This window comes from Phalangium opilio, unplaced genomic scaffold, assembly GCF_054372755.1.
Source record: "Phalangium opilio isolate 3A_F unplaced genomic scaffold, DU_Popi_V2 ptg000209l_1, whole genome shotgun sequence".
NCBI classification, from domain to species: Eukaryota; Metazoa; Arthropoda; class Arachnida; order Opiliones; family Phalangiidae; genus Phalangium; species Phalangium opilio.
In genome coordinates this window covers 8,874,776-8,886,519 of record NW_028324217.1, presented here as the reverse complement: position 1 = coordinate 8,886,519, position 11,744 = coordinate 8,874,776, and the positions used below count along the sequence as shown (strand labels likewise).

Below are 11,744 nucleotides of genomic sequence, written 5' to 3'. Positions count from 1 at the left end.
GTGGATCTTGCAATAGCTTCGTTCTTTCCGTTCCAGATAAACTGAAAAATATGCTTGGTAATTATAACCTGAGTATCCGGCGGAAAAGTTACCAGAGGAACTGGGTATTTCGGCAATGCAACTTGTTTCAGTAGTTGCGTGCGGCCCAACATAGAGATGTCCCGGTCTTTCCATTGATTAAAGGAAGAGACGAATTTGTCCTTAAAAATGTCAACATTGGTCGGTGCGATACCTTGCCGACTGAAAAGGATTCCCATTATCTTCAGAGGTTTGTCCGTCAAAGGAAGAGCAAGCTGGTGGTACTCATTGGCATAATTTTCGATTTTTGTTCATTTAATTTGCTTCCAGAAGTTGAGCAGAAGTGCTGTACTTACTTAAGGATCGCGTTAATAGAAGAAATATCCTGTGGAAAAAAGTTGGCACCGTCGGCGTGAGCGATGTACTTCGTGTCTTGCTTCAGAGCTCCGGGAAAACGTAAGCAGCGAATTGCTTCGTTCTGCGCCACGGTAACGAGCAAAACCTCGAGGCAAAGGCAAAATAGAATCGGAGACAAGGGGCATCCTTGCCGAACCCCATTCTTCACTGGAAAGCTTTCTGTAAGGTGGCCATTGATAATTAGTTGACTGCTCGTCTCGTTGTACAGACATCGGACGTAGGACAAAAACTTTGGTCCAAAGCCGAATCATTGCAGGGATTCGTAGATAAAGTCGTGATGTAACCGATCGAAAGCCTTGTTGAAGTCTATCGATAGGAGATACCCCGGAACGTTTCTCTCAATGGCATACGTCAACACATCGCGTAAAATACGAGATTGCTGGTGGGCAGCCATCCTGGAACACCGCAACTTTGGTTCTCACCTAGCAAAGTGGACGTGACATTCGACTGAGCACGAGGACCTTCGCAAGGATTCGGTGGTCTATATCAATTAGAGTAATATTGCGCCAACCCTCTACGTCGTCTTTTTTGGCTTCGTCTTTACGCAGTAGAATTATGTTCCCTTTCCGCATCGAAGGAGGCAGAATCCCGTCTTCGAGTGAGTCGTTGGCGACCAGGATAAGTATGGGCCCAATGACATACCGAGAGGCCATCCGGTCCAGGTGCCGTACCATTGCTGAATGAGTTAAACGCGGTTGTGAGTTCTTACAACATGACAGGACCTTCCAAATCTTTTTGGTGCTCCTGAGGGACTTGAGGCAATGTGACATTTGGGAACGCTGGCGATCGTACGGACGAGCCCCCATACAACGTGGCGTAAAACTCGGCGAACGTTTTCTTGACTACATCTGGGTCGCAGGACGGCTGTCCGTTGACTTTGACTTCATGAATCGGGTTCTTAATGCGAGCGGACCGGAAGCGCCGGTAAAAGGCGGAAGAAAAGGCTTCTTCACCGGAGAGAGTCTCCGCATACTTGCCCTGGGTTTTTTCTAGATATTGGCGGCGGTATTCGTTATGTAGCCTGTCTATCAGTTCATCGATCAGAGTAATTGCGTGGATATCTTTATTTTTAATCCGGGTGACTTTCTGCGAGAACCAGCGCAGGAACGAGGTCTCTTTGCGGTACTCTGCTTTACGTAGCTTGCCTTTCTCGCCAAAGAAATGCTGGGCTTTCTCCTTGAATACGTCCCAGTGAGCGACACATTGAACCTTCGAAACCAAAGATTCGATTTCGTGTCGTAGAGTTACGTCCCGTTTCACATCAACAAGTGCATCGTTAAGTCGCCACACTCCAGGTCCTTGTCTAACACTTGGCCCTAGTGTCAGGCTTAGAGTTACCGCTGAGTGGTCCGAAACATAAGAGTTCAGGCTCTCCAGTTTGTCGATTCGGCATGTCGTTGAGTTCGTTATCATACGCTTCGCGGTAGGTAAAAACGGTCGAGACGAGAGGCAATCCCTCGGCCCTCCCAAGTGTAGGCCCGGCGCTGAGGGTAGATCAGGCGCCAAGCGTCCACTAAATTCAGGTCATTGACGATGGTGGCAAGGATATCAATGCTCTGGTCGTTGCCCAACTTGGGGACATTCCGGTCTAGTTCGTTATCGAGGATGGTGTTAAAGTCCCCGGCAATGATTAAACCGTCGAGAGGACCATCAATGTGGTAATCCCAGGAGCGAAAGAAGTTGGCTCTTTCGGTGGGCGCATTTGGAGCATAGATGTTAAATAAGCGGAGTCTTTGGCCGGCCATACTTAAAAAACGTCCCTGACTGTCCGTACGGAAAGACAGTACTTTGCCTTGGAATGTGTTCGTGAAAATAGTGCACACTCCACGGCTGTGGTTACCTCCTGGGCTGTAAAAGCAGTTAGTGGTTGCGAAGACATTCTTAACGCGCCTTATATCCAAGGCGGTATGAAGGTACGTTTCTTGAAGAGAACCGGTGTATTCAGCGTGATATGGCCGTTGCCGACGAGAGGGGTTTCAAATTCCGGAATAAAACTAAACAAATAGTTTTAAACAATAGAAGCCCTGTTCAAAAATGTATTCATTTGCTGCATTTAAATAAGTATAAATGTCAAATTTCTTCCCCGAGTAACAACCACGCAATCCAAGTTCATTGTGAGATGCGAAGAACGGAAATTTGATTGCTGCAAATCGATCGTAGTTAGGATATGTGTGTTTGATTTTTGTTTATTTAAGGAAGTGGGCCGATCCCGGAGGTACTGCAATACCGGGCCAACCCGTGGCGGAGGTGGAGCAAGCCCCGAACTCTCCGCCGCCGTTCAAAAATAAGTTTAATATCTTGGGCCCCAATTAAGCTGATAAGAACAGATACTTAAAATAGTTTATTAACATGAGTGAATCATATACTAGCTCCCTATAAGTTACTCAGTAACACTGGCCTAATGTATCCAGCATTTTCTTCGGAATAGTAGTCGAGAGGAGGGGAGGCGGGTGAAAGTGATAGTAGACGGCGCCCTCTCTTAGGGCTTTGAAATTAATGTATTAACGGTTTTGGAGGTATGACTTCTTTGCGTCACATTCATTCTTTTGCTTATTGAAAAATAATTTTGGTTTCCATTTGATTAAAATGGGCCTTTCTTTAAGTTTTTCTATTAGTTCTTTAGACGCACTATTAAAAAGTTTAGTAAGGTTTTCGAGATGACTATTAAGTTGTTGTTTAGCTCTTATTTTTTGATAAAGTTTGGTTCTCTCACCATAAATAGTTCCTGCCTCTGAATGTTGCCTACGGAATAAAAAATTTTATTCCGTAGGCAACGCTCTGGAGTCTGAATTTAAATGAGTTTCTATCATTTGGGCTTTGTCAAAAAATATCCAAAATTCTGCCATTTTAATGCGAAAAAAATAAAACTTCCAATTGCGCCAACCCTAACCCATTAAAATAACTTCTAAGATAAAATACGACTGTGAACCGTCCGCAAACAATCACATTTCTAAAACGTCGTCTGCTTATACTAACTACGTTTCAGTTCAAAGTTTCATTGGATGATCTCCTATTCCGGTTTTTTACCGGAAATACGTAAGCGCCGGGAGAAGTGTTATTTTCTCTCACTGTAGGTCGCATATAGGTAACACTTTTTTGGCGGGAAGAAAATGCTGGATACATTAGGCCAGTGTGGCTGAGTAACTTATAGGGAGCTAGTATATGATTAACTCATGTTATTAAGTATATTAAGTATATCATATAAAACACATTTACATTGCGATGCGTTTACATTATGTTAAATTATACGCAGAGCCCATAGTCAAAGAAAATATCAAACTAAAAAAACAAAATTTAAAAAAAAAAAGACTAGATCAATGAGTGTAATTAAATATCTGAATTTAAGCTATATTTAGGGTTATAATTTTAAAATATTATTTGATCGTTTTTATCCCTGACTTGTGCCAGGGATCTTTTTGGGTTGCACCACAAGGTCTGGAATCGTTCCCTGCTATAGCGTAAAAAGTCCGCGTTAGCTCGCTGTTCTATTTTGATCCTAATGCGATCGCTGATTATTTTGGCGTTGAGCGTCTTTTTGTCGAAGATGGCGGAGTTTCTGGCTTTCCATAATTGGTACTTGGTTTCCGAGAATATAATATTGGCGACGTAGTTTCGTTCGAAGAACACTGGCAACGGTGCTTGGTAGAGGGCGGCTTTCGTTGAAATGAATCGACAATTCAAGAAGATTTTAACTTTATTCCAGCACAGAACGGCGTTGATGCACTGGGAAAGCATGTGTACAAGGGTTTCGTTAGCCGGACAAAGAGGACATTTCCTTGTAGTGGACATGTTCCTGGTATATAGAATGTCTCGGGTGGGAACCACTTCGTGGATGACTTTATACTGAAAGTCCCTGCGAGATCCCTCTAGATAAGCTAAGGATGCACGCTGAAAGATCCTGTCCCAGTTTAGATGCGGTTGCAACGCCACAACCCGAGGGCGATCTTTTTTAGCTAAGGCCAAACGCAATTTCATTGTGGAGGCTTGGAGGAAGTCTTCTGGCTTTGTAATGAATCTTTGAACTTGGATGGCCGTGTCCTTTATCGGAATGTAGTGGTCATGCGTGACAGGCTTATGGGGGAGAGCATTGTCCCAAGTCTGATGAAGAATAGTTTTTATTGCTGTTGACATAACATAATTAATACTTTCCGCTGCCGCGTGGCCTCCATCTTTTAGCACTATGAGGATCCGAGCCAAGCCAAGAACCTTGATGTCAGTGGCCAGTGACTCGAAGACCTCCCTTGGACTTAGGGAGTATAGAGTGTCTCTCGCGATTAATTCCTGTTTGTTGTTCCAGACAAACTTGAAAACCATTCTTTGGAGCTCGTTTAAGGTACTATTCGAGAAGTAAACTAAAGGTACTGGATATGTAAGGCGAGATAGAGCGGTTTTAACAATCTGCGTTCTCCCGCGAAAGGAAAAACTATTGTCTTCCCAAGCTTGAAGCGTTTTACGGAAGTTAGCCGAGAACACCTCTTCATTCGAGTAGTGAACTCCTGTTGAGCTGAAGCGGATTCCCAAAATGGTTATTGTTAAATGATAGTAATGCAAGTTTAATTTATTAATTAAAATAGTTTATTAACTAACTGTACAGCATGATAGCCACATGTCAACTGAAGTTAAAATCAATGCTCTGGCCCTCAGGTTATCTCCTAGGGTCAGAGGTCAAGTTACGTTAACGATTCCTATTGGTCGGTCAAGGGGTGACCCTTGACCTCATTATAACATCCTCTTTTCCCTAACAATTTTATAAATTTTTTAACAGAAAAACAATTAACTAGTATTCATTAAGATTAAGCAATAAGTTAGTTTTATAAGAGATCATACAGTTAACATTCAATTAAAAGTTTCTATTCTGAACCTTAGGGTGAATATCGTTGCGGAGGTCGACGTGTTCTTGGTGCTGACTCATGTTCTTTTTCCTGTTCGTTGTTTGTTTGTCGTTGCGTCACATTATCATGAGTCGCTGGCAGTTTCGGGAGAGGTTGTCGATATGGTTTCGGGAAGGGTTGTCGATATGGTATGCATGGTGAGTTTCCAGGTACTCTAGTCATGATGAAAGGACGTGTGATAGGTTCAATTGCTAATGTCGACGGATTCTGCTGTTGTATCCGATTATGAATGTGAGATATCTTAGTTGCGTCGTTTGACTGTTGCGGTCCGGAAGCATTTGAAGATATTGGCAGGGTTGCTGGTAGTGTCTGATTCTGTGGTAAGGTTGGTGATGACATTCGTTGGGGTTGATGAATTGGTCCTGGTTGCGGTAGGCATATTGGATTTAGTAACGGCAGTGGTGGGGGTTGTTGGTATTGTTCCGGAATTTGACCTATTCTGACGCTTGCCTTATGATGCGTCGGTGATCGTTCTCTATTCCGTGAGATACCGCTAGGTCTTGCCTTCTGAGAGATTAGTGAGGGTTCTCTATTCCGTGGGATGCCTGATGGTTCTTGAATGAAGTTGTGTTTGATCCGACTTTCGGGACGTAGATGTATTCGATTGCGACGAAAGTTTTGACCTCTCTCTGTTAAGATGTGATACGATAGTGGTTCTCTGGCAGTTGCAGTTATTGTTGCTGGTAACCAGGTACGATGCGCGGCGTAATAGCGAACTTTCTGACCAATCTGTAGAGGTGGTAATGTAGGACGGTGGCTTGTGTTCTGTTTCATGTTAGCGTAGTTGTCCTGCAATGCGCGATCAATTTGTCTTGTTGGATAATGCGGTTTTAGATTCTTTGTAGTCGTTGTCAATGGGGTACGTATCCGGCGTCCCATAAGCATTTCTGCTGGGGACAACCCATTGCTTTTAGGAGTTGCCCGGTATTCCATTAGGACATAATGTAGGTCCTTCCCTTCTTGTTGCGCTTTATGGAGAGAGTTCTTTAAAGTTTGAACAGCTCTTTCCGACATTCCGTTAGATTGAGGATAGTGTGGACTAGATGTGACATGGTCGACGTGCCATTGTTGCAAGAATTCTTTAAATTGGAGGGAGTTAAAAGGCGGTCCATTATCAGACACCAGTCGTTGTGGTGCTCCGTGTCTCGCAAATTGCGGGTTCATAAAGTTGATTATGGCTTGGGCATTAGTAAGTCGTAATTCTTTAGCTTCAATGTACTTTGAATAATAGTCTATCATCAGGATTATATGTTTGGAATTGATCTGGAAGAGGTCGGTTCCAACTGTCTGCCAGGGATATTGTGGTGGCGGATGAGGTGTGAACGGCTGTTTGATGTTCATCGGGTCTCTCTGTCGACAGATGGTGCAGTTTTGTACATAATGCGTGATGTCTGCGACCATGTTTGGCCAGAACACGTTTTGTTTGGCTCTAGATATCGATGCATTGATCCCTTGGTGTGCACCATGAATTTGGGCTAACGATTCCTGTTGGAGTGCTTTAGGTACTAGTAGGGTTGTCCCTCTATATATTAGTCCGTCATGAGCATGAAGTTCGGCTTGATATTGCCAGAATGGTGTGGCTTCGGGAATCAGTTGATTGCGATATCTTGGCCATCCTTCTGTGATGTACTCATGAATTTGGGCCAATGTGGGATCATGTTCAGTTGCTGTTTTGTATTTATCCAGGGTGCTTGTGTTTAGTGTAGTAATCAGAGCTGTGCTAATTAGCTGACAACTAATTGAATTAGAATTAGCAATTAGGGAAATATTTATGAACTAATTAATTAGCCAATTAGCAATTAGGGAAATATTTATGAACTAATTAATTAGCCAATTAGCAATTAGACATAGAAACTAATTCAATTCAATTAGAAATTAGACATTTATCAAACTAATTAATTAGAATTACTATTTTCTAATTAAGGTAAAAAAGAAACCATAAGTAAACATAAAAGTTTAAAGTGCCCATGGATTTAGTACTTTGGTAATGCAAAGTTTAATGTTTTAATGCCATTGAAAAACGGGTACGGAAGCCATGAATTATTCTCGAAAAATGAGACAGGCCTCGAGTGTTCCGTCATGTTAAAATTTGTCTCATTTCTTCATTTTATTGCACAGTTCCTATAATGGACTCCTGAGTAGTAAATACATGCGCACTGCTATTAATTCGAGTAGGTAAATCAGTCGGAATTGCGAAATGGGCCAGTTGCGAACTACGAAATTTTCTAGTTCTACTAGTACTAGTATTCTCTCATAATTGAGGAGCTGAAAAATTTAGAGTAGCACTAAGGTTTCCTCATCGATATAATAAGGCTTTTTCATATTCAAATAGATGAATAAAGAATTAATTCCTCGATTTTTTTACAACAAATTGGCGTAAAAGTTTAATTGAAAATCCAATTGGCTAATTAGTTAATCCTAAATCTAATTAAATTTTAATTAGATAATTACCTTTCCGAATCATACTAATTAATTAGAATTACTTCTCAATTAGCACTAAGGTAATTAAAATTCAATTACCATTTTCAATTAGTAAATATTGCTAATTAATTAGAAATTGAATTAGCTAACTAATTAATTAGCACAGCTCTGGTAGTAATGGCGTAGACCGCCATATGTGGACCGTCCAGTGTGTCGGTATTGATTTGGCAATGCGTGAGCGGTTCCCTGGATAGCGTATCAGCGACATAGAGTTTACTGCCAGGGACATAGACCAGCTTGGGATTGTACCGAAAAAATCGAAGAAGTAGGCGTTGAAGTCGTGGTGACAGTAGGGTCATTGGTTTCTTGACTATGGCCAATAGAGGACTGTGGTCCGTTTCAATTGTCACCGGAGTGCCAGCAATGTAAAAGTCAAAGTGTTCGCATGCATGGATAACGGCGAGAAACTCCTTTTCAATTTGGGCGTATCTTCTTTGTGTCTCAGTGAAAGTTGTGGATGTGTAAGCGATAGGCTTGTTGTCTTGCATCAGTACCGCACCGACTCCAAACTGACTGGCATCTGTCGAAATGACGTTTGGTAATTTGGGATCATAGAATTGAAGTATTGGCGCAGATGAGATACTTGTTTTTAATAGATCATAATGTTTTTGATGAGTCGGAGTCCATTGATAAATGACATCGGTTTTAAGCAATTCTCTTAGTGGTGCTGTATTTTCGGCATATGTTGGTATGAAACGGCAGATGTAGTTAACCATGCCTAGAAATCGCTGTAGTGCTTTCTTGTCTTGTGGCGGTGGTAGCAAGCAGATGGCTTCAACTTTCTTCGGATCTACATGAACACCCTTGTCCGTAATGAGATGTCCCAAATACGTAATACGGGGTACTGCCAGTTGCATTTTTCGTGTGCTGAAACGTAAACCATATTGTTTAGCTTGTTCCAGAATACGATGAAGGACTGTCAGGTGAGATTTCATGTCTGGTGTTGCTATCAAGAAATCGTCTGTGGAGATGTGAACATTGGGGAATTGGTGTTGTGGAAATATGTGTCGCATTTGGCGTTGGAAAACCTCAGTGGCAGTGACGATACCATAAGGGAGCCTTTTGAAACGGTACCGGCCATGTGGTGTTGCAAATGTGCAGAGACGGGAACTGTTTTCAGTTAGTGGAATTTGCCAAAAGGCACTTTGGGCGTCGAGAACAGTAAATACAGTGCAGCCATGTAATTCCGCAAAAATTTCTTGTGTGGTTGGGAGAGGATAAGGTTCCCGTTTTATAGCTCCATTCAAATTGCGAGGATCCAGACAAATGCGCACTTCAGGAGTTGAACTTGTCTGAGCGCCTGATGTGGGTGCTTTCGTTGGCTTAGGGACTACCACAAAAGGGTGAATCCAATCTGTCGGTTCGGTGACCGGAGTTATAATATCGAGTTGCAGCATACGGTCCAATGCGTCATACGTGGCTTGACGATACGCGTGAGGTATTTTGTGACAAGCTGAGGCAATGGGAACGGCATTGGGTTTCAATTTGATATCATATGCTGCTGGGAGTTTACCAACAGTATCAAAAACCATGTGGTAATGTTTGATTAATTCGGTCGCAGTGGTGAAAATGGAATCAGTCGGTGCCGTCATAACAGTGTGTGGAGAAACATTTTTGATTGTTACGTGCGTAGACAAGGTCTTGATAGGCATTTGCGGTGGTGGGCCTAATGGAGTTAGAGTGTGTTGAATCAGCCCCAGCTGTTGCGAGGAAACTGCTCCTAAGATGGGCTCATGGTTTCGCGAAGTTACGTAAAAGGGACACATTGGTAGATAGGCGGAACCGGATGTACTGGGTAGATTAACGATGCCATCGATAGGAATTGAGTGACCCGTATATGATGAGACAGTGTAGAGTGGTTGGCGCAGAGGTGGCCGGTATGGGAGAGAGTCATAGATGCGTCGAGGTATCAGATTGACCTGTGAGCCAGTGTCTACTTTGAAACGGTGTCGAGCGTTATACAGATAAAGTTCGTCGAAAAGTTCATCACCAAGTGCAGTAGGTTTCTGCATAGTGGCAGTGGAATGGCAATTGAGATCAGTGGTAAGTAGTGCAGTTGAACGACGGTTGAGAGGATGAATGCTGATGCTGTAAGTAGAATATGAGTGATCGTCGTGTTGAAAATCCTCGTAATACCGGTCATTGTCATCGGGACTTATGACTTGGTCATAAATTTCCTCTAGTTCGAGCGGTTGTGTTTGTAGACTGTAACTAGAACGACATGTGGCAGCCCAGTGGCCACGACGCTGACACTTCAGACATTTGGAGTTCTTAGCTGGGCATGATTGATGGCGGTGCTGTGAGCCACAGTTGCGACAGAGTTGAGTAGAGCGTTGAGAACTTGTTTGAGAATGGTGCTGAGTGCGGTGTGAGTTAAATGATGTTGGTGGTTGACGTTGATAGTTGGCAGCATGAGGGCGAGAAGAGTGTCGCATATGTTGTTGTGCAGATGTTGACAGGTTTTGGAATCTTGACGTTGAGGAACGGTGTTGATTCAGGGCATCCACAGTAAAGGCTGGTACAGCCGCAGCTTGTGTAGTAGTCATTGACATGGCGCGAGCTTGCGTAGTGGTGATTTCATGTGCTTTATACTTATGTATTGCGGTTTCCAAATCTAGCGCGTTGCCTTTATTTAATAGTTGAATGCGAAGATCTTCGTTATGGATGCCAGCAACAATCATGGTGCGTAATAGTGGATTTTGCTGCTTTTCAAGATTGCAGGCTTGGGCCTTGGTTTTGAGATCTGTGTAGAAATCATCAAAAGTTTGCGAGGCAGTTTGTCTGGCGGTAATAAACGCGTATTGGTGAAAAACATCAGTTTTGTAGGGAGCATAATAGTGATCAAAGGCCAAGAGAATGATTTGTACAGTACGGGCATCGCCTGTTTCTGGTATATCGAGTGTGTGATAGATCCGGCGTCCAACAGCTCCTAGTATGGGAAGGAAGGTGGCAACTTGAGTAGGGACTGTTTCTTTGCTGAGTTTGGCAGCGACGGAGAAGTACTCGAATTCTTCTTTATACGTCTTCCACGAGGAAGCAGGGTCGAGACCCGGTTCGAAAGCCTTGGGGCTTGAGATCGAAGCCATTTTAACAGTTGAGTGAGTACGTGCCGGAACGTGTTGAGATCGGGGCCTTGGCGAGGGAGATAAACGGCAACAAACGCTGTGTACCGGTAAAGAGTTGGGCCTTGGCGAGGTAGATTAACGATGAAACGAGGCGCGGAAAGTAGCGATCGACTCTATCACCATGTTAAATGATAGTAATGCAAGTTTAATTTATTAATTAAAATAGTTTATTAACTAACTGTACAGCATGATAGCTACATGTCAACTGAAGTTAAAATCAATGCTCTGGCCCTCAGGTTATCTCCTGGGGTCAGAGGTCAAGTTACGTTAACGATTCCTATTGGTCGGTCAAGGGGTGACCCTTGACCTCATTATAACAGTTATTGGGCCTTGACTCGGTACCAGAGGAAGGTTTGGACCATTTGAATCGTCGTGATTAGACCCAATGAACATAAGCTTGGTTTTTGCTATGTTAATTTTGCTTCTAGAAGCCTCGCAGTATAGATCGACCTCCTTTAGGGTTGTCTTTACCGATTCCATGTCTTGCAGGAGTAGGTTCACATCGTCTGTGTGTGCACCGTATTTTGGTATGGCCACTGTTCGTATCAGAACCGGTGGTGTTAACGGGCGAATTCTTGGATTGAAGGAGATATCGTGTAATAGAACTTCCAGGGACAGACAAGAAACGGGAATAGTAATTGAGGAGACCCAAGAAGGATCGTAGAGTGTCCGCGTCTTTCGGTTCCGGAGCCTCCAATATCGCCGTCATCTTGCACTCTTGAGGGTGAAGACCATGTACGTCCAAGGTGTGACCCAAAAAGTCAATTCTTGTTTGGAAAAACTTGCATTTCTCACGTCTTAGTTTTAATCC

At 43.1% G+C, this 11,744-nt stretch overlaps 1 protein-coding gene and 1 pseudogene across 1 annotated transcript; both read right to left on the bottom strand.

Annotated features, from left to right (window-relative positions):
• Window positions 1–2,628: 2,628 nt before the first annotated feature.
• LOC149618959 (U2 spliceosomal RNA) lies at window positions 2,629–2,793 on the bottom strand (annotated as a pseudogene).
• Window positions 2,794–5,297: 2,504 nt separating this feature from the next.
• Window positions 5,298–11,247, bottom strand: LOC149618958 (uncharacterized). Its single transcript, XM_089855795.1, has 3 exons — window positions 11,109–11,247; window positions 7,899–10,970; window positions 5,298–7,047 (listed from the first exon to the last, which is right to left on the bottom strand). The coding sequence occupies exons 1-3, from the start codon at window positions 11,120–11,122 to the stop codon at window positions 5,298–5,300; spliced, it is 4,836 nt and encodes a 1,611-aa protein (XP_089711921.1). The 5' UTR covers window positions 11,123–11,247.
• Between the last annotated feature and the right edge of the window lie 497 nt (window positions 11,248–11,744).

Coding starts and splice junctions, on each gene's coding strand:
- LOC149618958 (XM_089855795.1), bottom strand. Junction 7,048..7,898: donor AGAGCTGTGCTAATTAATTA/GTTAGCTAATTC, acceptor TCAGCTAATTAG/CACAGCTCTGATTACTACAC.